Source organism: Perognathus longimembris, chromosome 17, assembly GCF_023159225.1.
Source record: "Perognathus longimembris pacificus isolate PPM17 chromosome 17, ASM2315922v1, whole genome shotgun sequence".
NCBI classification, from domain to species: domain Eukaryota; kingdom Metazoa; phylum Chordata; class Mammalia; order Rodentia; family Heteromyidae; genus Perognathus; species Perognathus longimembris.
The window spans coordinates 35,103,258-35,130,530 of NC_063177.1; the positions used below are offsets into that span (position 1 = coordinate 35,103,258).

A 27,273-nucleotide genomic window follows, 5' to 3' on the forward strand; every position below is an offset into this window, starting at 1 on the left:
TATCCGAGGCAGGCACTCTTGCCACTAGGCCATATCCCCAGCCCCGCCTTTCCCTTCTTATTAGTTTTTCTATATTAAGAAAGACAGAATGCAGAGGTGCTCAAAAGTATTTTTAAACAAAATAACCCCGTCCCAACTGGTGCAAAAATCTGGTTGTAACTAACTTTGCTTCTTAAACTACTCGAAAAAGCAAATGAGGTCTTGCCTTGCTTTTGGGGACAAAGGAGGAGAGCTCAGTTTGGCAGGTACAAGCGACCACAATTCCCTGAGTGGCCTTATTTTTCCCATCCTGCCCCTCTGGAGTCTCAGTAGAGCACACTTCTGTTACCCTTGGTCGGGCCATCAAGGGGGCTGCTGTAACTAACAGTTTCTGAATGCTGTAACTGCCTCTCACACTTCCATTTTCAAATCTTAATTAGCTTCTTCTGGTTTGTATGTGTATATCTTCTACATAAAGACATTTCTCTGATTTATACATCTGGAATATAGCCACGGGACTCAATTTGTGTCTGCTGCCTCTAGGCGAATGATCTGATTTGCGTCTTCTGAATTCAGATTTATTTCTCAATTAACACTTCTCGCCTGGCAATTTTTCTGTTGGGTCCTCAGCTTCTGCCCAGCAATTCTTAACAATGAGGCTGGTCTTAATTAGCATCTCAGACAAAAAAAAATTTAATAAGGGAAAGGGAAGCAGGCAAGGTTCTTCTAGGCTAGAATGGCAAAGTTGCTGTCTTACCAGAATATGGGTTTCCATAGACAAGAGTTGGATTTCGTTCAGTGCTTCCTTGAGCTGAAGTAGGCATTTGAATGGACAAAGAGTCAAAATCCAGACCCATGTAACTCAACAATCTCCTGTTCTCCTCCTTCAAGAGCTAAGGAGAAAGTATTTACAGACATGAGGAAAGAGAACAAAGAATGGCCACCAGAAACTAGCTAGATGTCCACTAAGTTTTTAAAGGAAGCCCAACAATAACTTATTCTTCAGCAGCTCAAAAATAAGGGTTTTTGTTTTGTTTTGTTTTTTGAGAGACTGGAGGTTAAGCTGCGGCATCAAGCTTGCTAGGCAAGTACTCTACCATGTTACCATGTTCCCAGTCCTATTAGTATTTGTGTGTGCCCATACTGGGGCTTGAACTCTCGGCTCAGCCTTTTTGTTCAAGGTTGGTATTTTACTACTTGAGCCACAGCTCATCTGGCTTTTTGGTGGTTAATTGGAGATAATCTCACAGACTTTCCTGCCAGGGCTGGGTTTGAACCACAATCCTCATTATCTGTCTCCTGAGTAGCTAGGACTAAAGTATGAATCACTACCACGCAGATACTATTTTGGTTTTGAGACAAGTCTAATTTTCTCCAGGCTGGCTTTGAAAATCCTAACTCTCCCAGCTCCATTTCTACCTTCCAAGTAGCTGGGATTACAGACATTCCTGGTAGGAATGATCACTGTATGAACTTTTTTCTCTCTTCCTTTTTAAGCTTTTGTTAAGGATCAAACTTGTTAAGGATCAAACCCAGGACTTTAGTGCCTGCTAGGTTAAGTGTTCTACCAGTAAGGCATATCCCCAGCACTTTAGAGTTCTTTTTATTTTCTTTTTGTTAGTCATGGGGCCTGAACTTGCAGCCTAAGTGCTGTCCCTGAGCTCTTTTTGCTCAAATATAGCACTGTACCACTTTGAGCCACAGGGCCATTTCATGTTTTCGGGTGATTAATTGGAGATAAGAATTTCATGTATTTTCCTGCCCAGGCTGGCTTTAGTCCCCTGAGTAGCTAGGTAGGATTACAGGCATGAATCACTAGTGCCTGGCTTAGAATAGGGTTGTTGTTTTTTTTGCCAGTCCTGGGGCTTAACCTCAGGGCCTGGGCACTGCCCCTGGGCTACTTTTGCTTGAGGCTAGCACTGTACCACTTGAGCCACATGGCCACTCTGGCCTTTTCTGTTTATATGGTACTGAGGAATCCAGGGCTTCATGCATGCTAGGCAAGCACTCTACCACTAAACCACATTCCCAGCCCCTTAGAAATAGGTTCTTTTATTCAACTTTCTACCGTATCACATCTCTGGGCCACTATGCTCATTCCCCTTTGGACCTTGAGGGAGGAATCTACCCTCTTTCCCACACTTACATTATTTTCTTTTTCCACTCTTTCTTTCTCTCTTTGCAAAATATCAAATAAAATCTTGCTTTCATTTAGTTCTCTTGACAGTTCAAAGTTTTCATCCTGTCAACAACAATGAAAATTTATAATTAGAATCATATATTGCCATCCAGACCCAAGGTGGAAGATGGTAGAGGATATGGTGGCCTTCCAAAGGGGTAAGACTGAGTGAGGGAAAAGAGAACTTTGGAGGAAGAAGTTATACTGCGAGATGGGGTGCTGTTTACAGAAAAGTAACAAACCATATGCCAGAAAGCCTCAACTATCATCAAGATGTTTTGTGGGGGTTTTTCTCTTTTCTTTTGCCAGTACTAGGCTTGAACTCAGGACCTGAGTGCTGTCCGTGAGCTTTTTTGGTCAAGGCTAGTGTTCTACCACTTCTGTTCTACCACAGCTCCACTTCTGGCCTTTTTAGTAGTTTATTGGAGATAAGAGTCTCATGGACTTTCCTGCCCAGATTGGCTTGGAACTGCAATCCTCAGATCTCAGCCTCCTGAGTAGCTAGAATTACAGCTGTGAGCCATGAGCACCTGGCTTGTTTTTGTCTTTTAAATCAGGAATATAACTGGAGAAAACCTCAAAGATCAATCAACCTATCAGATTTAGGGGTAGCAAAGTCTTAATTGGTCCCACCAAACCAGAAAATAACTGTTGGTTTGGATTTAACAGCTCACAAGCCTGAGATACTTTAGTGTGATTTCCTTCTAGTGGGACAGGCACCTAGACGTAGTTTCCACTGAAAAAGAGGGAACATTGAAGGGCACTTGTCCCAGGCCACAAGGAATGCAGACTGGGGTCTTGGGCTTTCCAGAAAGATAGGCTATCAACTAATTTCAGGCTTCAGTATTTCCCATCTCTTATTTGCATACATACACAGGCGCATACCTCACAAACACACTTATGCTAATCCTACAAGTTGTAGTTTTTGTTCCAAGGTTTTTTTTATTTGAATGCTGGTGCCCAAACTGCTGTGCGTGCTTCTAGCCAACCCTGAGGAGTTAATGCCACAGGGGGCTACCCGATGATAGTACCGACTGCAGGCTCCTTGTTCCCCATCCCCACTGGCTCCTGCTGGCTCTTCTGGTCCTGCTTCACTTCCTCAAAGGGCAGAAATAAGAAAGAACTATCTGAGTCTGCACAGAGCCCACTCAATAGTTATAAAACATTTCCTGAGTCCTATGATCAGGCTGGGGCCTATATTTCCAGGGACCCCAAGGATGGTTTCTGACTTCATTTTCCACCCTCCCCCCACCTGTTTTTTTGGCCAGTCCTGGGGCTTGAACTCAGGGCCTGGGCACTGTCCCCGAGCTTCTTTTTGCTCAAGGCTAGCACTCTACCACTTGAGCCACAGCGCCACTTGTGGCTTTTCCTGTTTATGTGGTACTGAGGAATTGAACCAACCCAGAGCTTCATGCATGCTAGGCAAATATTCTACCGCTAAACCACATTGCCAGCCCCACCCTCCCTTTTTAATATGAAATGTCTCTCCTGGACAAGAGTATATCTTTTGGGCTTGGTCTAAGAACCACAAACCTTTATACCCCTTTCTTTTCTGGGCCCCTTATCTGTCACCTACCAGTGCAGCAGCCCTGAGTTGCCTGATCTGTTTCTGGAGTCGTTGGCACTCTTTGTACTTCTCTAAGTAACAGGCTTTCCCGGCCTCTACCTTTGCCTTTAGGCGTTCCACCTCTTGTACTAACTGCTCCTCCACTGCTGTTTTCTTGTTCTTAGACTCCTAAAGTATAAGATACAAGGCATATTTGGATGCATGAAAAATAAAGAATAAAGAAATGGGGATGAGGCTCAGTGGTAGAGTGCTTGCCCAGAAAGGCACTCTATTCAACCCCAGCATCACAAAATGAAAAAATAAAACAAGAATTGCTATTAGACAGGTGAAGAGAATTTGAGGTATTAAAAAAATATTACATGAGAACTGAGGAAAGTCAGGCTCATCACAGGAGATTGAAATCTGTGGACAATTATAGATGAAATGAATTTATTATACCAGAGATCATTTTTCTAAAGAGCCAAGCAAGTAGTGAACTGAATGAAGGAAATGAATGCAACAGTGAAGAATAAGCAGAGTGTATAGCTCAGTAATAGAGCACTTGATTAACATTGATGAAACCCTGGGTTCCATCTCCAGCACCACCAAAACAAACAACAAAACAAAAAAAATCTACTTATCAGATTGAGAGTACATGACCCATATAAAGTGCATAGTAGCTTAGTAGCTACTCAGTGGCAGATATTGCTCCTGAGTAAGAATGTGGGCTCAAAATGCTGGATCTCCTGATTTTCAAAACAAGGGAGAAATACCATTTTTTAAATGGTAAATAATCTCATTTGCAAATGTTAAGTGATTCAATTTTTAGAAAAATACCATCTATGCCAAATAAGATATCATATAGGTTGAATTTGTCCCATGAGCTGACAATCTGTGCTTTGTCCTATTCTTTACTAAGCATGCTAAAAAACATGTAATAACTTATATATAGTAAATACTCAAAATTGAATATGATTGAAAGGGTGATGTACATATGACATTAGTCATATTCCGATAGTGGGAAAAGCCTGGATTTTTCATACCTTTATTTCAATTCAGAAAATAGTACAAGGATGACTCCAATTTGTCAAACATTTTCTATTAAAAGGAAGAAAGAGGGAAGGGGAACAGGAAGGAGGGAAAGAGGAAGGGAGTAGTTTCCTGTTGTAGAGCTCTTTATAGTCCCACAGTAGCACTATAGGAAGTACAAGGGGTTAGTTTGTGTGATTCCTAACCCAAAGATCTCTTTATTAGGACCAGTCATGTGTATTTTCATATTCATCACACAGTAGACATGTCTACCTTTTACAAATATCTTGTAAATGGCAGATATTCTGTCCTTATGGTGGGAATCAAACCATCCAGAAGTTAATGCTATGTCTTATTTATCCTATCACCTAAAAATAGAGGCTTATCCCTTCCTTCATTAGACTCCCTCCCGCAAAGCCATGCAAAGATAAAAAACATGCCGTTAACTTCTGTTGTTTCTTCACTGCAGTTGTCTCTTTCTGCTTCAACTCCTCCACTGTCTGCTGGAGTTTCTTCTGGTGCTCTTTCTGCAGAAAAACATATTTCAAACACATGTGCACATACACAATGGGGAAGGGCCTGTGGAACTCATAACTAATCGGGATGTAGGGGAGATTAAGTCTCTCAGTTGCTGAATAAAGCCATTAAATAAACAAGCTCATTTAAAGCACAATGTTATTTTCTTGAAAATGTCTGAAAAAAGTTACTTTTTTCCATTACTCTACCTGTTCAGTTAAACTGATAAAGAGTTGGTCATTTTCACTTTTCAGATGCTGCAACTGCTCTGTCTTATTTTGGTCTCCCTGAACAAGCTTCTCCATTTCTTTCTCTTGTATTAACAGCTGGGCCTAAAGGAAAAAAATGGTGACTATAACACCAAGGTGTAAAAGAAGGAAAAGTAACCAGTAACAATGCAAACATTTTAATGCACAGAAACATATGTATTTTCCTAGCAACTCCGAAGTGTCAAAAATCCCTCAGAAAAAAGAAGCTGGCGTCTCATGCCTGTAAACCTAGCTACTAAGGAGGCTGTGATCTGGAGAACTGTGTTAACTCTCAAGGCCAACTAGGGCAGAAAAGCTCACAAGACTCCATTTCTAAAATAACCAGCAAAAAGCCTGCTGGAAGCATGGCTCAAGTGGTAGACCCACCAGTCTACTACTGAAAACAACAAAAACAAAAACAAAAAAACCCTGCCTTACTCTTCAAGTCAACTCTACCTTACCTCCTAAGAATGTAAGATTCAGCTGAGCAAAGTTGGTTGAACCATTCTCTAAATTAGAGCTGTCTGCCTTAATAATTTTTTTGGCCATATTGGAGTTCAAACTCAGGGCCTTCTCTGTCAACAGGGATTCTACCTCTACTGCGTATACCACATCCTCAGCCCTTTTTGCTCTTGTTATTTTTCAAACAGGGTCTTCTTTTCTGCCCAGACTAGACTGGACCACGATCTTCCTATTTGCGCTTTCCATGTAGCTATGATGGTAGGCACATGCTACTGTATCAAGTTTTTTGTTTTGTTTTGGGTAGGTTGTGAGGCTTGAAATCATGGCCTAGGTGCTGTCCCTGAGCTTTTCTGCTCAAGACTAGCACTCTACCATTTTGAGTTACAGCTCTACTTGCAGTTTTCTGGTGGTTAATAGGAGATAAAAGTCCCACGGAGGGCTGGGAATGTGGCGTAGCGGTAGAGTGCTTGCCTAGCATGCATGAAGCCCTGGGTTTGATTCTTCAGCACCACATAAACAGAAAAAGCCAGAAGTGGTGCTGTGGCTCAAGTGGTAGAGTGCTAGCCTTGAGCAAAAAGAAGCCAGGGACAGTGCTCAGGCTCCCCCAGGACTGGCAAAAAAAAAGTTCCATGGACTTTCCTGCCCAGGCTGGCTTTGAACTTTGATTCTCAGATCTCAGCCTCCTGAGTAGCTAGGATTACAGGTATGAGCCCCCAGTGCACGGCTCTTCTCTGCTTCTTTACTAACATGATATGAGCTGGTGACACTGTACTCTGCTCTGCTCTTGCTGCCTGATGATAGACTAAACTTCTCAAACCGTAAGCCATTATAAATTCTTTAAGTTATGACAGGTATTCTTTCACAGTAACATATCTAGTAACAAAAAAGATTAGGCAAAACAATGGAACAACTCTTTCTGCGACACCAGATTAAGAGTGATGGTAAAGCTAAGAAAATACCTTTGGCAAAGGTATGTTGTTACCTACCTGAAGCTGATCCACTCTGATTCCCATCTTCTCGTTTTCTGAGGATACCTTCTGGTTGTTTTCTTTCAGTCTGTGGAGGTAGAGATGACTGTGAAACATCCACTGATCTCCTTGGCTTCCCCTGGGCAGAAATGATTTAAAGCTGCTTGGCCTACACCTGCAGTTAATAAAACCTATCACTGCCATAACAGGAAAGTGGTCTTCTAACAAATTCCAGAACTCTAACTTGACTCTACCTAAGGGTGTCTAGGACACATTACCAGCTCTTATCTAAGAATTATAAAGCATACTCACTGAAGCAGTTCAGTCTCCCAAGAAGCCTTCTGCTCTTTCACTTTCTCTTCTAACTTATTATTTGTGCTTTGTAGAGTTTCTAGCTCCTCCTGTAAATTGAAACATCATCAAAAGGACAACCCATTTCTAAGACAATTTTTAGCATCTAAGTATTTATTGAACATTGAGCACTTACTGCCTCTCAGGCATAGCATGACATGGCAGTGAATGAAGAATCCAAGTAAAGTGCTTCCATATGGTTAACAATGAAATCCCTTTACCACTAAGATAGGCTAACTGTAAAAAAGATTTCTATATGAAATTTATTATTTTTTGTTTAAAAATATTTTAATTTTTTTTTTTTTTTTGGCCAGTTCTGGGCTTGGACTCAGGGCCTGATCACTATCCCTGGCTTCTTTTTTGCTCAGGGCTAGCACCTTGCCACTTGAGCCACAGCGCCACTTTCTGGCCCCTTAAATTGTTTTTTCCATATATACATATTTATATCTATCTGTCTATGGTGCTAGGACCAAATCCTCATACATCTTCATACACCCTAGGCAGGTGCTCTACCACTGTACAACAGCCCCCATTCTTTCCATTCTAAAGATATATCTAGGGGCTGGAAATATGGCCTAGAGGGTAGAGTGCTTGCCTTGTATACATGAAACCCTGGGTTCGATTCCCTAGCATCACATATACAGAAAACAGCCAGAAGTGGCGCTGTGGCTCAAGTGGCAGGGTGCTAGCCTTGAGCAAAAAGAAGCCAGGGACAGTGCTCAGACCCTGAGTCCAAGCCCCAGGACTGGAAAACAAGAACAACAACAACCAACAACAACAAAAAAGATATATCTAGGCTGGGTACTGATGGTTCACACTTGTAATCGTAGCTACTCATACTCAGGAGGCTGAGATATGAGGACATTGGTTTGAAGCCAGCCTAGGCAGAAAAATCCATGAGACACTTATCTCCAATTAGCTACCAGAAAACCGGAACTTTCATTTCCATTGGGGATTATATTCATTGATGAATTAAATATTTATTAAGTACCTCTCTCACATTGGATACTCTTGTAGTAGAAAAAGTAGACCAAGTTAACTTTTCTCTAAGAACTCTGTTATCCAATAAGTTGATATTAATCACATGTAATTAAAAATTTAGTAGTCATAGGGCTGGAAATATGGCCTAGTGGTAAAATGCTCGCCTCGTATACATGAAGCCCTGGGTTTGATTCCTCAGCACCACATATACAGAAAATGGCCAGAAGTGGCACTATGGCTCAAGTGGTAGAGTGCTACCTTGAGCAAAAAGAAGCCAGGACAGTGTTCAGGCCCTGAATCCACGCCCCAGGACTGGCAACAAAAACAAAACAAATAAACAAAAAAATTTAGTAGTCACATTTAAAAAATTAAAAAGAAGTAGACCAGGGGCTGGGAATGTGGACTAATGGCAAGAGTGCTTGCCTCGTATACATGAGGCCCTGGGTTCGATTCCTAAGCACCACATAAGCAGAAAAAGCTAGAAGTGGCGCCGTGGCTCAAGTGGTAGAGTATTAACCTTGAGCAAAAGAAGCTCAGTGACCGTGTCTAGACCCTGAGTTGAAGCCCCAGGACTGGCAAGAAAAAAAAAAAGGAAATGTGATTTTTTTTTTAAATACTAAAGCCTTTAAATGGTGTATATTTTATGCCCATTGTGTGTGTGTGTGTGTGTGGATCTCAATACAACCATATTTTGAGTATTCAATAGCCATATGTGGCTTGTGGCTACCACACTGGTCCTAAACATTTGTTTTATTCTTTCCTAGTTTCCTTTTGCACTGAAGTTGACCTTGCTTCAACGGCAATCCTCTGCTTATGTCTCCAAGCTTCTCAATTTTCTTTTTTAGGCTTTATCAGCTTTTGTGCTGGTATTGGGACTTGAACTCAGGGCCTAGGCACTGTCACTTAAATTTTCTCACGCAAGTCTAGCATTCTACTACTTTAGTCACAACTCTACTTCTGGCTTCTTAGTGTTTAATTGGCGATGAGTCTCATGGACTTTCTTGTTCAAGCTGGCTTTGAAGCACAATCTCATTCAGATCTCAGCTTCCTGAGCAGCTGGATTACAGGTGAGTCACAAGCACCAGGTTTGGCCTTGAACTTTTTGGTATATGTGCTGGTCCTGGGATGCTGGCTTGGGTGCTGTCCCTAAGCTTCTTTTTACATAAGGCTAGTGCTCTACCACTTGAGACACAGTTCTACTCATTTCCAGCTTTTTAAAAAATTTTAAGTAGTTTATCGGAGAGAAGAATCTCATGAACTTTCCTTTCCTGCCTGGGCTGGCACTGAACTCAGAGCTCAGGCTCCTGAATAGCTGGGATTACTGGTGTAAGCCACTGGCACCCAGCCTGGCCCTGAACTATTTTTTTTTCTTTTTTGTGCCAGTGCAGGGGCTTGGGACTCAGGCCTGAGCACTGTCCCTGGCTTCTCTTTGCTCAAGGCTAGCACTCTACCACTTTAGCCACAGTGCCCCTTCTGGCTTTTCCTATATATGTGGTGCTGAGGAATCAAACCCAGGGCTTCAGGTATATGAGGCTAGCACTATACCACTAGGCCATATTCCCAGCACCTGGCCTTGCACTTTTGATCCTCAACCTGTTAACTCTTCTTTCTCTTCTCTTTCTCCCTCCACTCCCTCTCTCTCAACAAGTCTTATTGTATGTAGCACAGGTTGGCCTTGAACTGTGTAGCCCCCAGACTAGTGTCAAACTCATGATCTTCTCAGAGATTTCCAGAGGCTGGAAATACAAGCGTGTAACATAATCTCTAGCTCTTTTCTCATTCTCTCATTCATTCCTTTTGTCGAGCTTGACCTCAGGGTCTGGGGGGCTGTCTGAACCTTTTTGTGCTCAAGGCTAGTAATCTACCACTTAAGCCACAGAGCCACTCCTGGATTTTGAGTGGTTAATTGGAGATAAGCCTCCTGAGTAGCTAGGATTACAGGCACAAGCCACTGGTGCTCAGTTCTTTTCTCTTTTAAAATTTACATTCTAGCAAAACAAAACAAATTATAAATAGCAGATTATTATGAAATTGTAAATAGATTGCCTGGATTTGAATCTAGGTTCTATCACTGATTAACCCTTGGTATACTGTCATTTTCTCAATTTGGGAGTAATTGAGAAATCTAATTGAATCTAATTGTTTAGGAAGATTATTATTATTATTATTATTATTATTATTATTATTATTATTATTATTTTGGCCAGTCCTGGGCCTTGAACTCAGGGCCTGAGCACTGTCCCTGGCTTCCTTTTGCTCAAGGCTAGCACTCTGCCACTAGAGCCACAGTGCCACTTCTGGCCGTTTTCTGTATATGTGGTGCTGGGGAATCGAATCCAGTGCCTCATGTATACCAGGCAAGCTCTCTTGCCACTAGGCCATATCCCCAGCCCCGAGGATTATTATTTTTCACAAATAAAGGAACACATATAAAACTTTTTAACACTGTGCCTTTTCAAAGATACTAGCATTAGAGACATGAGATCACAAGCCAAATGAAAATAGGCTAGACCAAAAAGACCATCCAATTCTGATCTACATGCTTCAAGTTCACCTTTAACTAGCAGCCACACCTGCTTCCTTTTGAGTTCAGCCTGCATGTCTGAGTTCTCCTTCTGGAGAGTAGCACAGCTGTCCTTCAGCTCCTGGTTTTCTTTGCAAAGCTCCACGTTGTGCTGCTCAATCTCTTCCACCTTTCCCTACAAAAGAACATTCCATAAACAATATTCAAGTCCTTCAATCAGAAACTTCCTACATGTTGCTATAGTGAGGATCTGATTCCCACTCACTGCAGTGACATTCCCATTTACTTGGAATGTACCTCAAATAGGAAGAGCTCCCCAGTATGTAGCTAAGGATATAAGAGGTACAACTATGTAACTGCAGCTTTAAGCCAGATATGATCACAAAAGATAGAAAAGCAGGGCTGGGGATATAGCCTAGCGGCAAGAGTGCCTGCCTCGGATACACGAGGCCCTAGGTTCGATTCCCCAGCACCACATATACAGAAAACGGCCAGAAGCGGCGCTGTGGCTCAAGTGGCAGAGTGCTAGCCTTGAGCGGGAAGAAGCCAGGGACAGTGCTCAGGCCCTGAGTCCAAGGCCCAGTACTGGCAAAAAAAAAAAAAAAAAAAGATAGAAAAGCAAAGATTAAGGCCATAAAAATGTTACGGGGGGGGGGGGGGCGGTGGGAATATGGCCTAGTGGCAAGAGAGCTTGCCTCCTACTACACATGAAGCTCTCGGTTTGATTCTCCAGCACCACATATATGGAAAACGGCCAGAAAGGGTGCTGTGGCTCAGGTGGCAGAATGCTAGCTAGCCTTGAGCGGGAAGAAGCCAGGGACAGTGCTCAGGCCCTAAGTCCAAGGCCCAGGACTGGCCAAAAAAAAAAAAAAAAAATGTTACAAGGGAGGTTGGGAATATGGCCTAGTGGTAGAGTACTTGCCTCATATACACTAAGCCCTAGGTTCGATTCCTTAGCACCACATATATAGAAAAGACCAGAGTGGCATTGTGGCTCAAGTGACAGAGTGCTTGAGCAAAAATGAAGCCAGGGACAGTGCTCAGGCCATGAGTTCAAGTCCCGGGATTTGCAAAAAAGAGAAAAAAAAAAGTTACAAGGGACAGGCTAGATGTGATAGTACATGCCTATAACCCAGCACTGAGATCATAAATTCAAGGCCACCCTGAGCATACATAGTGAGTTTGAGGCCATTTTGAGCTACAAAGACCTTGTCTCAAAAAAAAAGTTACAAGAGATAGTGACAAAAGAATGTAGATTCTGGGGCTGGGAATCTGGCCTAGTGGCAAGAGTGCTTGCCTCATATACATGAAGCCCTGGGTTCGATTCCCCAGCACCACATATGTAGGAAGTGGCGCTGTGGCTCAAGTGACAGAGTGCTAGCCTTGAGCAAAAGGAAGCCAGGGCCAGTGCTCAGGCCCTGAGTTCAAGGCCCAGGACTGGCAAAAAAAGAAAAAAAGAAAAAAAGAATGTAGATTCTTCTCGTAGATAAATATTTTCTCCCTTGCAAATCTTGTCTCAAGGCCACAAATAATATTTTGTTGTTTTTTAAAATTTATTTATTAATAGAACACAAATTTTTTGACAAGGTGTTGTGCAAAAAGGGTAGTTACATAGTAGGGCAGGGTGTACATTTCTTGTGATATCTTACACCCTGTTTTTCTTTCCCTTCCCTAGGTCAGGTAGACATATATACAATACACAATGTATCAAGAACATATACAGTATCCACGTGGCCTATGCCCAAGAAAATTCGCCTAGGGCTTTAAATGTAATGTCGATATTAGACAATATGTCGACAGTAGTCTTATATGAACGTACATACATAGCTTTTGAGCTATTGTATTCCACTGAGAGGTCAATTTTTGACCTTTATATGTTGAGTAGTTGTTTGGTTTTAGTTACATAATGTTGGGTTACTGCCCCAATCCTGTGGGAAATACCATTTGACAAGCAGTTTTTGGTTTCACAGACCTGGTCTCTACTGTCTCTCCATCACCCTTTCTTAACAGTCATATATCAGGGAGATCATGCCCCTTTGTTTTCTGTGTTCTAGGCTTGTCTCACTCAACATTATTTGTTCAAGTTCTGACCATTTCCCTGAGAATAACAATATTTCACCATTCCTAATCACTATGTAGTATTCCATTGTGTATAGTACCATATTTTTTGGATCCATTCGTCTGTGGAGGGGCATCTGGGTTGTTTCCATATTTTGGCTATTGTGAATTGCGCCTCGATAAACATGGAAGTACAAATGTCTTTTTGATATCTTGGGACCTGCTGTTCAGGATAGATGCCTAGGAGTGGTATGGCTGGGTCATAGGGTAGGTCTATATTGAGCTTTTTGAGAAACCTCCATACTGTTCTCCAAAGTGGTTGTACTAATTTGCACTCCCACCAACAGTGGAGAAGGGTTCCTCTTTCCCCGCACCCCCTCCAGCATTTGTTGTTGCCTGAGTTCAGAGTATAGGCCATTCTAACTGGAGTGAGGTGGTATCTCAGGGTTGTTTTTATTTGCATTTCCTTTACTACCAGGGATGTTGAACGTTTCCTTATATGTTTCTTTGCCATTTTTATTTCTTCTCTTGTGAAGTCTCTCTTTAGCTCCTTTGCCCATTTCCTGATTGGTTTATTGGGCTTGGAGGGGCTTAGTTTTTTGAGTTCTCTGTAGATGACAGATATTAGGCCTTTGTCTGTTGCTGTGCTGGTAAAGATCCTTTCCCATATGGTTGGCTGTCTTTCTATTTTGGTGGCTATGTCCTTAGCTGTGCAGAAACTTTTTAATTTGTAGTAGTCCCATTTGTCGAGTCTCTCCCCTATTTGTTGTGCCCCTGGGACTCTATTCAGGAAGTTCCTTCCTGTGCCTATAAGTTCTAGTGTCTTTCCTACTCTGTCCTTCAGTAGTTTCAAGGATTCAGGTCTGATATTGAGGTCCTTGATCCATTTTGAGTTGATCTTGGTGCATGGTGATAGGCTTGGGTCTACTTTGAGTTTTCTGCATATGGCTGCCCAGTTCTCCCAGCACCAGTAGTTGAAGAGGCTCTGTTTATTCCATTTTATGCCTTTAGCTCCTTTGTCGAATATCAGCTGACTGTAAGAGTGCGGTTTTATTTCTGGATCTTCAATTCTAATCCAGTGGTCTTCCAAACTGTTTTTATACCAACACCAGGCTGTTTTTGTTATAATGGCCCTGTAATAGAGCTTGAAGTCTGGTATTGTGATACTTCCTGCACTGCTTTTTTTGCCTAGAATTGCTTTGGCTATTCTAGGTCTTTTGCTGTTCCATATGAATTTATGGATTGGTTTCTCTATTTCAGTGAAGAATGTGACTGGGATTTTGATAGGGATTGCATTGAATTTGCATAACAATTTGGGCAATATGGCCATTTTCACTATATTGATTCTGCCCACCCATGAGCATGGGAAGTCTTTTCATCTCCTTGTGTCTTCTTTGATTTCCCTTATGAGATTTTTGTAGTTTTCATTGAATAGGTCCGTCACGTCCTTGGTTAGGTTGATCCCTAGGTACTTTATTCTTTTTTTGGCTACTGTAAATGGAATTGTTTCCATAATTTCCTTTTCTGTTTGTACATTGCTGGTGTACAGAAAAGCTGCTGACTTTTGTGGATTGATTTTTTTAATCTTTTTTTTTATTATTTGAACATAAATTTTTTTACAAGGTGTTGTGCAAAGAGGGTGCAGTTACATAGTAGGGCAGTGTGTACATTTCTTGTGATATCTTACAACCTGTTTTTCCATCCCTTGTCTAGGTCAGGTAGACACATATGCAATATACAATGTATCAAGAACATATACAGTGATCACAGACTTGGTCTCTACTGTCTCTCCATCTCCCTTTGTTAACAGTCATATATCAGGGAGATCATGCCCCTTTGTTTTCTGTGTTCTAGGCTTGTCTCACTCAACATTATTTGTTCAAGTTCTGACCATTTCCCTGCGAATAACAATATTTCACCATTCCTAATCGCTATGTAGTATTCCATTGTGTATAAGTACCATATTTTTTGGATCCATTCGTCTGTGGAGGGGCATCTGGGTTGTTTCCATATTTTGGCTATTGTGAATTGTGCCGCGATAAACATGGAAGTACAAATGTCTTTTTGATATCTTGGGACCTGCTGTTCAGGATAGATGCCTAGGAGTGGTATGGCTGGGTCATAGGGTAGGTCTATATTGAGCTTTTTGAGAAACCTCCATACTGTTCTTCAAAGTGGTTGTACTAATTTGCACTCCCACCAACAATGGAGAAGGGTTCCTCTTTCCCCACAGCCCCTCCAGCATTTGTTGTTTCCTGAGTTCAGAGTATAGGCCATTCTAACTGGGGTGAGGTGGTATCTCAGGGTTGTTTTTATTTGCATTTCCTTTACTAGCAGGGATGTTGAGCATTTCCTCATGTGTTTCTTTGCCATTTTTATATCTTCTCTTGTGAAGTCTCTCTTTAGCTCTTTTGCCCATTTCCTAATAGGTTTATTGGGCTTGGAGGGGCTTAGTTTTTTGAGTTCTCTGTAGATGACTGATATCAGGCCTTTGTCTGTTGCTGTGCTGGTAAATGTCCTTTCCCATATGGTTGGCTGTCTTTCTATTTTGGTGGCTATGACCTTAGCTGTGCAGAAACTTTTTAATTTGTAGTAGTCCCATTTGTTGAGTCTTTCCCCTATTTGTTGTGCCCCTGGGACTCTATTCAGGAAGTTCCTTCCTGTGCCTATAAGTTCTAGTGTCTTTCCTACTCTGTCCTTCAGTAGTTTCAAGGATTCAGGTCTGATATTGAGGTCCTTGATCCATTTTGAGTTGATCTTGGTGCATGGTGATAGGCTTGGGTCTACTTTGAGTTTTCTGCATATGGCTGCCCAGTTCTCCCAGCACCAGTAGTTGAAGAGGCTATGTTTATTCCATTGTATGTCTTTAGCTCCTTTGTCGAATATCAGTTGGCTGTAAGAGTGCGGTTTTATTTCTGGGTCTTCAATTCTATTCCACTGGTCTTCCGATCTGTTTTTATACCAATACAATGCTGTTTTTGTTATGATGGCCTTGTAGTAGAGCTTGAAGTCTGGTATGGTGATACCTCCTGCACTATTTTTTTTGCCTAGAATTGCTTTGGCTATTCTAGGTCTTTTGCTGTTCCATATGAATTTATGGATTGGTTTCTCTATTTCAGTGAAGAATATGACTGGGATTTTGATAGGGATTGCATTGAATTTGTATAACAATTTGGGCAATATGGCCATTTTCACTATATTGATTCTGCCTACCCATGAGCATGGGAGGTCTTTCCATCTCCTTGTGTCTTCTTTGATTTCCCTTATTAGATTTTTGTAGTTTTCATTGAATAGGTCCGTCACGTCCTTGGTTAAGTTGATCCCTAGGTACTTTATTCTTTTTTTGGCTACTGTAAATGGAATTGTTTCCATAATTTCCTTTTCTGTTTGTCTATTGCTGGTGTACAGAAAAGCTGCTGACTTTTGTGGATTGATTTTGTATCCTGCTACTTTGCCAAATTGGTTTATTAGGTGTAGGAGTTTGGGTACTGAGTTTTTTGGGTCCTTCAGATATAAGATCATGTCGTCTGCGAATAGGGATAACTTGATTTCTTCCTTGCCGATGTGGATCCCTTTGATGTCCTCCTCTTGCCTTGCTATGGCTAGGGATTCCAGCACTATGTTGAAAAGAAGTGGGGAGAGTGGGCATCCTTCTCTTGTTCCTGAGTTTAGGGGGAATGACTTAAGTTTCTCTCCATTTAATATGATGTTGACAGTTGGTCTGTTGTATATGGCTTTTATTGTTTTGAGGAATGTTCCATCTATTCCTGTTCTCTCCAGAGCTTTTAATAAGTATGGATGTTGTATTTTGTCAAAGGCTTTTTGGGCATCGACTGAGATAACAATGTGATTCTTGATTTTAGTTCTGTTTATGTGGTGAATTACATTGATTGATTTATGGATGTTGAACCATCCTTGTGACTGTGGGATGAAGCCTACTTGGTCATGATGTATAATTTTCTTGATCAGTTTCTGGATCCTGTTAGCTAATATTTTATTGAGGAGCTTTGCGTCTGTGTTCATTAGTGATATTGGTCTGTAGTTCTCTTTTTTTGTTGGGTCTTTGCCTGGTTTTGGAATGAGTATGATATTAGCTTCATAGAATGAGTTTGGGATTTCTCCCTCTGTTTCTATTTCATGGAAGAGTTTGAGGAGTATTGGTATTAGCTCCTCACTAAAGGTTTTATAGAATTCGTTGGTAAATCCATCTGGGCCTGGGCTTTTCTTTGTTGGGAGGTTCTTGATTACCCCCTGTATCTTGCTGTAATTATTGGTTTATTTAGTTGATTTATTTCTTCTTGGTTCAGTTTGGGCAGTTTATACTTCTCTAAGAATTGATCCAATTCTGTAAAATTATTGTTTTTACTGAGTAGAGGTTCTGGAAATAGCTCCTTATGATTGTTTGAATATCGTGTGTACTTGTTGTAATTTTTCCGGTGGAGTCCCTGATTTTATGTATATGAGTCTCTTCTCTTTTTTGAAAGTCTTGCGAGGGGTCTGTCAATTTTATTTATTTTCTCAAAGAACCAGGTTTTAGTCTTATTTATTTGTTGAATGGTCTTTCTATTTTCAATCAGATTTATCTCTTCTTTAATCTTTGTGATCTCTCTCCTCCTACTCATTTTAGATTTGATCATTTCTTGTTTCTCCAGTTGTTTTAGTTTCATCGTGAGGTTATTCACCTGCTTTGCTTCCATTCTTTTAATGTGAGTGCTGAGGGCAATGATCTTGCCCCTCAGTACTGCCTTAGCTGTGTCCCATAGGTTTCTTTGGGATGTATTTTCATTGTCATTGTGGCTTATGAATTCGTTGATTTCATCTTTAATTTGGTATGTGGCCCAAGTGTTGGATAACAGTGTGGGGTTTAGCCTCCAAGAATGTGTATGGCCTCTGTGGTAACCGTTGTTATTGAGGGTTACCTTTAATCCACTGTGGTCAGATATAATACATGGGATGATGTCAATACTTTTGTATTTGCTGAGGTTCTTTGTGTGGGCTATGACATGGTCTATTTTGGAGTATGATCCATGGGCTGCTGAAAAGAAGGTGTATTGGGTCTCTGTAGGGTGGAAGATTCTGTATAGATCTGTCAGATCCATTTGGGATATGGTGTTACTTAGGTCCTCAGCTCCCTTGCTGATCCTCTGGGTGTTGGATCTGTCTTTTGGAGAGAGTGGGGTATTAAAGTCTCCCACTATGATTGTGTTTGGGTCTATCTTGTTCTGTAGTTCTGTGAGAATTTGCTTGACATATGTAGGGCCTCTTTTGTTCTGTGAGTATACATTTATCACCGTGATGTCTTGATTCTGGATTTTTTCCTTGTATTAAAATGTAGTGTCCTTCTTTGTCTTTTTGAGTTGATTTTAATGAAAAGTCCAGCTTGTCTGAGATCAGGATGGCTACACCTGCCGTTTTGGTAGGTGTGTTTGCTTGGAAGATCTTGCTCCATCCTTTCAATCGGAGCCTGTTTTTGTCCCTTGCTGTAAGGTGGGTCTCTTGTAGACAACAGATGGCAACTTTGTTTGCGGATCCATTCTGCCAGTCTGCTCCTCTTTATTGGAGAGTTTATACCGTTTATATTCAAAGAGATCAAGGATAAGAGTGTTTTTTCTCCTTCCATTTTCTTGTTGGGCTGTTTTTCCTCTATTTTTTTTTTCTTGTCTTTAGTGAGCTGCTCTCTCTGTTGGGCTCTGGCTATTGTAGTTTCTGTTTCTGTCTGTGTGTCCTGTACAATTTCTGTTGGGTGGGATTCCCCTCTTAGAATTCGCGGTAGGGCTGGTTTTTTATTCACATCCTCTTTTAGATCCTCTTCGCTATCTGGTTTTCCCCTCGAATATGAACTCCAGTTTCGCTGGATATTTTATTTTAGGTTGGCTGTTGTTGGCCTGTAGAACTTGGTGTTCTTCCATTCTCTTTGCGCGTGGTAGGTTTGTGTGGAGAGGTCTGCTGTTATTCAGATCCTCTTCCCATTGTAGTAAATTTCTTTCTTCGCTTTGGCTGCATTCAAAATTTGCTCTTTATTCTTGAGATCTGAAGTCTTGAATATTATGTGCCTTGGCGTGGCTTTTCTGGGGTCTGGCCTGCCAGGTGTTCTATAGGCTTCGGTTACCTGGATGGGGTCCCTTGTGAGATTGGGGAAGTTTTCTGCAATAACTTTATTGAAAATATGTTGAAGCCCTCTGCTCTGGTATTCGGCTCCTTCTTCTATTCCAATTATGCGCAGATTATATCTCTTGTCTTTGTCCACTAGCTCCTGGATTAGTCTGCCCTGAAGCTTCACTGTTTCTTGGAGTGTGGTAATTTTCTGGTTCTTATCGGCTGCATCATCGTCCAAGAGAGAGATTCTGGATTCCATATGGTCAATTCTTTGTGCTGTGGATTCAATTGCTGAGTTAATGGATGTCAGAGAGCTATTTATGGTTGTCACATCAGCTCTGATCATGGAAACTTCTTCCTTTAAAGAGTTGTATTTTAAATATATTTTTTCATGCATTTCACCTCAGGATGTTAAGGTCTTCTTTAATGGAGGTTTGCATTGTATCCATTTTTGCTTCCATTTCTTTCTTGGCTTCCTGGATGTCCTTCAAGACTTCCACTCTAAACTCCTGGAATTGTTTTCTGATTTCGTTTCTGAAGCTTTCCATCATTTCTGCTAACATGGCCTCAGTTGATTTTTCATTCTCTATCTCCTCTTCAGTCGTGCTGCTTTTTGGAGCTGGCGAGTTGGCTTGCCCTTTGATGAACTGTGTTATATTTCTTTGTGATTTACGCATCTGAAGATCTGTGGGTGGCTTCCCTGGTTTGGCTTTGTGCTGGTTCCCGCTGGTCCATCAGTGGGAGCCTTGTATCCTGGTGTCCTGGCTCTGGGTTTGGGTTTGGCTGTTGAACCTTGCTTCCCAATGGGTGAGCATGACCTTTTCGGTTATTGCTGAGGTGGTCACTCTCCCTGCACTTGGGGGTTGGTAGGTTCTGTGTCTTTCTCTGCGGGACAGTGTCCTGCCGCTGTGTTGTGCTGACCCTAGCGTGCCCCTGGTGGGAGTTTGCTGGTCGCTGATTCAGCGTGGCATGGAGGCTTATCTCTTCTTTGGTTCTTTTTTCCACTCTGTATCTTGGTCAGAGGAGCTAACCTCTCAGGTGGTTCACCCTCCTGTGTGGACCGCTCCGGGGCCAGTGTTGTTGAGGGGTGGCCCACCCACTTGTGTGAAATGCGCCAAACTAAGTGGGTACAACCACTGGAGAGCTCTGCCCTCCTGTGCGGGCGCGCCTACCAGAGTGGGCACTGTCGTCAGGGGCCCCGCCCACCTGTGCGCTGTGCGCCCACTACAGCGGGGGCTGCCACTGTGGCCCTGCCCACCTGAGTGGGGTACGCCTACCAGAGCAAGCCCCGGGTTGTTGGGTTGTGCTTGCACCCTCCCGCGAGTCCGCTGTGGGGGGCGGTATGTGTGGGGCCCAGTGGGATCAACTGTCCGGGTGTGGGTTAGCGCCCTCAGACTGAGCCTCCCCTGTGAGGAGGGCGCGTGATCAGGCCCAGGTGTCCCTGCTGTGCTGGTATTGTCCACCAGCGCCTGTGATTTTAGTTGAAAAAGTCCTCAAGGCCCAGGCGCCTCAGGTGGGGCTTGCAATGCCTGCCGTCCCCAGGCCCCTGTTGGAAAGGGGGCGGGACCAGTGCGGCTGGTCCAGGCTCCTCTGCTGCCTTGGCACTGCTCCGCCCTTCCCGTTAGCTCCTGTGTCTTCCCAGAGCCTGATGGGACCTTCCCACCTGATTTGGAGGTTCTTTGTTCCCTCGGGGTGGGGACGGGGAGGGAGGGAGTTCTAGCTTCTTTGTAGGGTTTGGGTCTCTGATAGCTTGTCTCCCGTTGGGGGAGGGGGCAATGGGGGACTCACTGGTCCTGGATTGTGTGTGTGTCCCGTTCCGCCCTTGGTCCTTCAGGGGTGGAGTGCTGGGGTGTGGCGAAAGGTCGTGGTAGCGTCCCCAGCTCTCCCCTTCTGCACCGCTCGGTTCCCCTGCCGCTCGTGTCCGTTTCCGGCCTTGTGGACCCGAACTTCCCGTCGCCGCCGTGTTTCTTGGTCCGCACTCTCCCTGGGGTCCGTGGAGTCCTGCTGTCTGGACTCTGCGCTCCCAGTGTGCGTTTTTGGCAGTTGGTCTGCCCTTCGCTGGGTCCCCTTTCCCACCCTGGCCCTAGTCGGGCCAGGGCGGCTGGTGGGGGTAGGGTACCCCGGAGATTCTCGGGCTCTGTGCAGGTTATAGGCTCTTCTTTTTTTGCTCCTTTTTGTTTTCCTGCGTTTCTCCACTGCTTCTGGCTGCTGGTTTTGGTGGGTTCTTGATGGGGTGTTGGGTGCTGGAGTTCCCAGCTCGCTATTCAGTTGGAGCGAGTCGGGGTGCCTCCCTACTGTGGCGGCACCATCTTCCTCCCAGCCACAAATAATATTTTGATTATTTGTAGTATTCTTAGGACTTTTCATAGTACTGAAGGAAAAGTAAGTGTTCTGCTAGATGAGTAAGTGAATGAATCTAACACTCATGTATGACAGAATGTAGGTCTGAACTGAGAGAGATACAATGAATAATATTTGGTGCTGCTCAATGGAACTTTTAGCCAGTGGCTCACACTTACAATCCTGGCTATTCAGGAGGTTGGGACCTGGAGGATTTCACTTCAAAGCCAGATGGGGCAGAAAAGTCTGTGAGACTCCATCTCCAATTAACCAGCAAAATGTAAAATTAGAGGCATGACTCAAATGGTAAAATGTCAGCTATTTGTAAAAAGTTGAGTGAGAACATGACATATCCATAGTGGAACCCCTTCTCCCCCAATGGACTACTACATTTACTGTGGTGATAAGATGTGCAGAAGATTATATTGCCTACAAAAGTTAAGGAGTAAATACTGAGTTATAGATGTGTGTGTGTGTGCACGCATGCTTGTGCACATGCATGCCAATCCTGGCATTTGAACTCAGGGCCTGGGCACCATCCCTGAGCTTTTTTGCTCAAGGCTAGTGCTCTACCACTTGAGCCACACATCCACTCCAGCATTTTTAGTGATTAATTGGAGATAAGAGTTTCATGGACTTTCCTGACCATGCTGGCTTTGAACCACAATCCTCAGCTCTCAGCCTCCTGAGTAGCTAGAACTATAGGCATGAGCCACTGGTGCCAGAAAGTTACAGAAGTTTAAAGAGAGTACTATATATTTTTTCCAACAGTATCTTTTTTTTATTTTTGCCAGTCCTGGGCCTTGAACTCAGGGCCTGAGCACTGTCCCTGGCTTCTTTTGCTCAAGGTTAGCACTCTCCCTCTTGAGCCACAGCACCACTTCTGGCCGTTTTCTATATATGTGGTGCTAAGGAATCGAACCCAGGGCTTCATTTATAGGAGGCAAGCACTCTTGCCACTAGGCCATATCCCCAGCCCCCAACACTATCTTTTAAATATGCCATAAAATCTTACTGATTCATTATCAACTCTACCTAGGAATTGCTATGCTTAATGGCAGAAAAGGCTTACGTAAGACAATTACAGACCTTAGTGGTAACAACAAGTATGTCCTCTTCACTTTCTGGACGGAACTGGAAAGGGATACTTGCTCCCCGAACCACACCATCTTGATCCACGTAGCAGAACTGGTAATACTCATCATCCTTGGGCAGATAATAAGCTGAAGAAAATCATGATTTTTAATCCAAAATAAGATCTATTAAAAAAAAACTAAACCCATAAATCATCTTATCTGCCTCAGAAAGCTCAAACTCAAGAAAACCTATTACAGCCAGGTGCCAGTAGCTCACACCTGTAATCCTAGCTACTTAGGAGGATTGTAGCTCAAAGCCAGCCAGATCAGAAACTCTGTGAAACACCTATCTCCAATTAATCAGCAAAAAGCCAGAGGTGAAGGTGTGGTTTAAGTGGTAATGTGCCAGCCTTAAGTGAAAAGGCTAAGTGAGAACAGAGGCCCCAAGTTCAAGCCTCAATACTCACAAAATAATTATCAGAAGGAAAAAAATGAAAAGAAAATCAAGCCAGGAACTAGTGTGCTCATGTCTATAATTCTAACTACTCAAAAGACTTGAGATCTGTCAGGCACTGGTAGGTCACACTTGTAATCCTATGCAGAAGGCTGAAATCTGAGGAACACAGTTCGAAGCCAGTGTAGGCAGGAACGTCTGTGAGACTCTTACCTCCACTGACTACCAAAAAAGCCAGGAAGTGGGGCTGTATCTCAAGTGGTAAAGTGCTAGCCTTGAGCAAAAGCTCAACGACAGCACTGAGGCCCTGAGTTCAAGCCCTAGGACCTGAGGCGGGGAAGGCAGGGCAGAAACAAAGCTGAGATCTGAGGACTGAGGTTCGAAGCCAGCCAGGTCAGACAAATCTGTGAGACTTTTATCTCCAATAAATAACCAAAAACCAGAAGTGGAGCTGTGGCTCAAGTAGTAGAGCGTCAGACTTGAGCGGAAAAAGCTGAGGGAGAGTGCCCAGACCCCAAGTTCTAGATCTAGTACCTGCATACACACCCCACCTCCACACACAAAGAAAACAAATCAGTTTTGTCCACAGTTTTCAACACCTTTGATCTAGTATTGTTCTCACCTTTGAACTGGACTTCCTGCTGTTTGGCTAAGTCCTTTTTTAGGTCATTGGGCAAAGCAACCCACATGAAAGTGTAATATTCACGGGTAGTCTTCCATCCTACCTATAATGACAAGAGGTTCTCATTTAGCATCTGACAGGGCTCAGGGAAAAGGCCTTATTTGAGCTGCTTTCTTAAAATGCATTTGTATTTTACTTGTATATACTAAAAATATAGTTGAATGACTTCAGTATGACAAAATTCATTTTTTTATTTATAGGAAAAAAGATCTGGAACAACTAAAAATTAATACACATACACACACACACACACACACACACACACACACACACACACACGTTTCAAAATGCCTAAGCTTCCAGTCTGTTTTTTGCTAGTTACTTGGGAAGTGGACTTTTCTAACCAGACTGGCTTTAAAACTATCTCTCCGGGGGCTAGGAATGTGGCTTAGTGGTAGAGTGCTTGCCTGGCATGCATGAAGCCCTGGGTTCGATTCCTTGGTACCACATAAATTAAAAAAAAAAAAAAAACAAAAAAAACGGAAGTGGCGCTGTTGCTCCAGTGGTAGAGTGCTAGCCTTGAGCAAAAGAAACTCAAGGATAATGCACAGGCCCTGAGTTCAAGCCCCAGGATCGGCAAAACAACAACAAACTATCTCTCCAAATCTCAAGCCTCCTGAGAGCTAAGATGATAGGTGTAAACCACTAGCATCTAGACTCTTTTCTCCCCTCTCCCTACCTCCCTTCCTAGCCCTCCCCTCAATCTGCTTCCCTCTTCTCCTCTCCTTTCTTTATTGGAGTTGAAAGGGGCAGGTGAAGGCAGGCCTTGCTAGCTGGGTACCGGTAGCTCACAGTGTGTAGCCACCCAAGGCAGAAAGTTCATGAGACTCTTATCTCCAGTTAACCACCAAAAAGCCAGAAGTGGTGCTGTGACTCAAATGGTAGAGCACTAACCTTGAGCACATAAGCTGAGGGCCAGACTCAGGCCCTTAGTTCAAGCCCCAGGATTCACATACACATACACACACACATGCACGCGCACACACACACACACGACAGGCCTTACTATGTAGCCTAGGCTGACTTTGAACTTACAATCCTCTGGACTCAAGCTCCTGAGTGCTGGGATAAGAAGCACGCATTACCAAACCCACTAGCCAAGTTTTTCTTTTTTTTTTTTTTTCCTTTTTTCTAGTCCTGGAACTTGAACGTAGGGCCTGAGCACTGTCCTTGAGCTGTTTTTGCTCAAGGCTAGCACTCTACCACTTGAGCTACAGTACCGCTTCCAGCTTTTTTTGTGTATGTGGTACTGAGGAATCGAACCTGGGACTTCTAGTGGTAGCACTCTACCACTAGGTCGCACTGCTGGCCCCCATGTTTTTCTTTTTCTTTTTTTTTCTTTTTTTTTTTTTGGCCAGTCCTGGGCCTTGGACTCAGGGCCCGAGCACCATCCCTGGCTTCTTCCCGCTCAAGGCTAGCACTCTGCCACTTGAGCCACAGCGCTGCTTCTGGCCGTTTTCTGTATATGTGGTGCTGGGGAATCGAACCTAGGGCCTTGTGTATCCGAGGCAGGCACTCTTGCCACTAGGCTATATCCCCAGCCCCCCATGTTTTTCTTAATGGTGATAAAGACTTAAAAAATCTTGATAGTCATAAAAGTCCATTCTCAGTATTGACTACAATAAATCAGAGGATACCAAGATAGAGCAAAAGGTGCCCAAGAGCCAGAATGATAGCTAAATGCAAATTTTCTTTTCTTTTCTTTTTGGTAGTTATAGGGATTGAATTCAGGGCCTGGGCACTGTACCTGAGCTTTTCTGCTCAAGGCTAGCACTTTGCCACAATGATCCACAGTTCTAGTTCTGGTTTTCTGGTGGCTAATTGGAGATAAGAGTCTCATAGACTTTCCTTCCCAGGCTGGCTTCAAACTACAATCCTTAGATCTAAGCCTCCTGAGTAGCTAGGATTATAGGTGTGAGCTACTAGTGCCTGGCTTTGGGAAATATTCTTTTTCACTACATATAAAAAAGGGTAAGAAATGGCTCAAATCTTATCTAGAAGATAAAAGAACACTAGGCAACAGAAAAAGGGGAGCCATTCAAAGGGCAAACACTCAGCAGTGAGAAGCAAAATTGCATCAGTTGCTATCTTTTGACCCAGCCTGAGCCCAATAGGAAGAGAAACAACTAAAAATAAATTCTACTTTTATATATTAAGGCATCTGAATAGGGGTGAAAGGTTACAACAAAAGCCCATCTGAAAATACTAGGGCATGTTTTAGAGCCTCATTAATACATACCCCATTGCTGTAAGTCTCTCAAGAGCCACTGCAACCAGCAGTGGTACAGGAAGCATGAATTTCATGGAGTATTCATTCATATCTTGAGATTTCTTAATGCACTCTGACCGAGATTTAATAGGAAGACCTAAAAAACACTGCAAGACTACTTCTGGCCACTTGCAATTCTATCCATGGCTCTTCCACCTGAGTAGTCCTAGTTCCAACCTGCCTGTCATGACACGCTAGCTGTCCTCTCACTGAAACTTGGAAACATTTAAGTCCCCAGGTCAAGGAGAGATCATAGGACTGATTATATTGAAGGAAGAAAAACGGACTATTTTAGGCTCTATCTCTGGTGGTGGCTGTCACTATACCTAGAAATAGCTATTAGCCATATAAGGCTGATTTATATTGGGACATGGCTCAAATGGTAAGCAGAGGCCGTTAGTTAATTCCCAATACCACCAGCAATAAATAAAAAAGTAAAAGCAGTTACTCATCACACATTTCAAGTACGACTGCAGTACTATACAACAAAGGTACAGCAAAGAGTACTACTGGACACTTTCTTTATATGAGGGAGCAGCCAAAACTTCCTTCCAAGAGAGAAAACACTCAAGAGAAACACTCTAGAGCATCAGTTCTCTGTGACAGAATACTCTCAGTATGATGACTATATATCCTATAGTTTCAACATCTGCCAGTATCTTCTTGTTGCCTACTATCCCGGTCTCTAAATAACAATCTTATTATCTCCAGTTCCTAAGGCTTTACCAATAAGTTTCCACAGAATTCACCCAGGGAGGCAAATAAGCAATAGTTTCTTCAGAGCACAGTAAAAAATGGTATGTGGCTTCAAGATGAACAGCACTGGTTAGCATGCACATGACATACTGCACTGTCAAACCAAATGTCACCAATATTGGGAATTACAATGTAAATTACTTAAATTTGACCTTTAATTCCTATCTCTGGAAATAGGGAAGGCTCTGACTTAATGGCGTGTGGTTATGTGTGTGTGCACACACGCACGGATGTTTATCCACATATATTTATACATGTCTGTATGTTTGAGGGGGAGGGTGTGTGTGAAAAATGCAGAAATGAAAAGGGGATATAGAGAGCAAACTGAAAATTTGAAACACTATTTCTGTACTATGGCAAGATGATTATACACTAGAATAGGCCACTGAGGTTGCTCATAAACTTTCCATCTTTGGAAAGAAATAAACTTTTTGTTTGCAGGATACTGAACCAGGTAATTTCTCAGTATCCTTTCCAGATGTGGGATATTTACATTAAAATAAACATCAAACAAGGAAATAATGTTTCAAGTTGCAGAAATTATTTAAGAGATCACCCATTTTAATCAAGCCCTATATGAATACTTCAAAATAGGATAATTCTTAAGGCATTTATATTAAAAACCGAGTAAGACTTTGGGATCACAGAATTTTTACTTTATTTTAGCTTGAAGCCGAAATTAAAATTTGAATTCCACAAGCATACATTGGTGTATGATAACAGAGTTCCCCAACACTTAGTTTAAGATTTTAAGATTGG

The 27,273-nt window shown here is 42.6% G+C and overlaps 1 protein-coding gene across 2 annotated transcripts in view; it reads right to left on the reverse strand.

Moving 5' to 3' along the window:
- Positions 1-27,273, reverse strand: part of Calcoco2 (calcium binding and coiled-coil domain 2) — a 31,211-nt gene that overhangs the window by 2,764 nt on the left and 1,174 nt on the right. Inside the window, exons 2-10 of one of the 2 annotated variants that reach the window (XM_048365308.1) lie at positions 23,430-23,532; positions 22,367-22,500; positions 10,833-10,958; positions 7,240-7,328; positions 6,946-7,015; positions 5,459-5,581; positions 5,174-5,260; positions 2,126-2,221; positions 737-872 (exon numbers count right to left, since the gene is read on the reverse strand). In XM_048365308.1, the coding sequence (XP_048221265.1) occupies positions 737-872; positions 2,126-2,221; positions 5,174-5,260; positions 5,459-5,581; positions 6,946-7,015; positions 7,240-7,328; positions 10,833-10,958; positions 22,367-22,500; positions 23,430-23,532 (964 nt within the window). The remainder of the gene's footprint in view (positions 1-736; positions 873-2,125; positions 2,222-5,173; positions 5,261-5,458; positions 5,582-6,945; positions 7,016-7,239; positions 7,329-10,832; positions 10,959-22,366; positions 22,501-23,429; positions 23,533-27,273) is intronic. The other variant, XM_048365309.1, reaches the window with a different exon arrangement.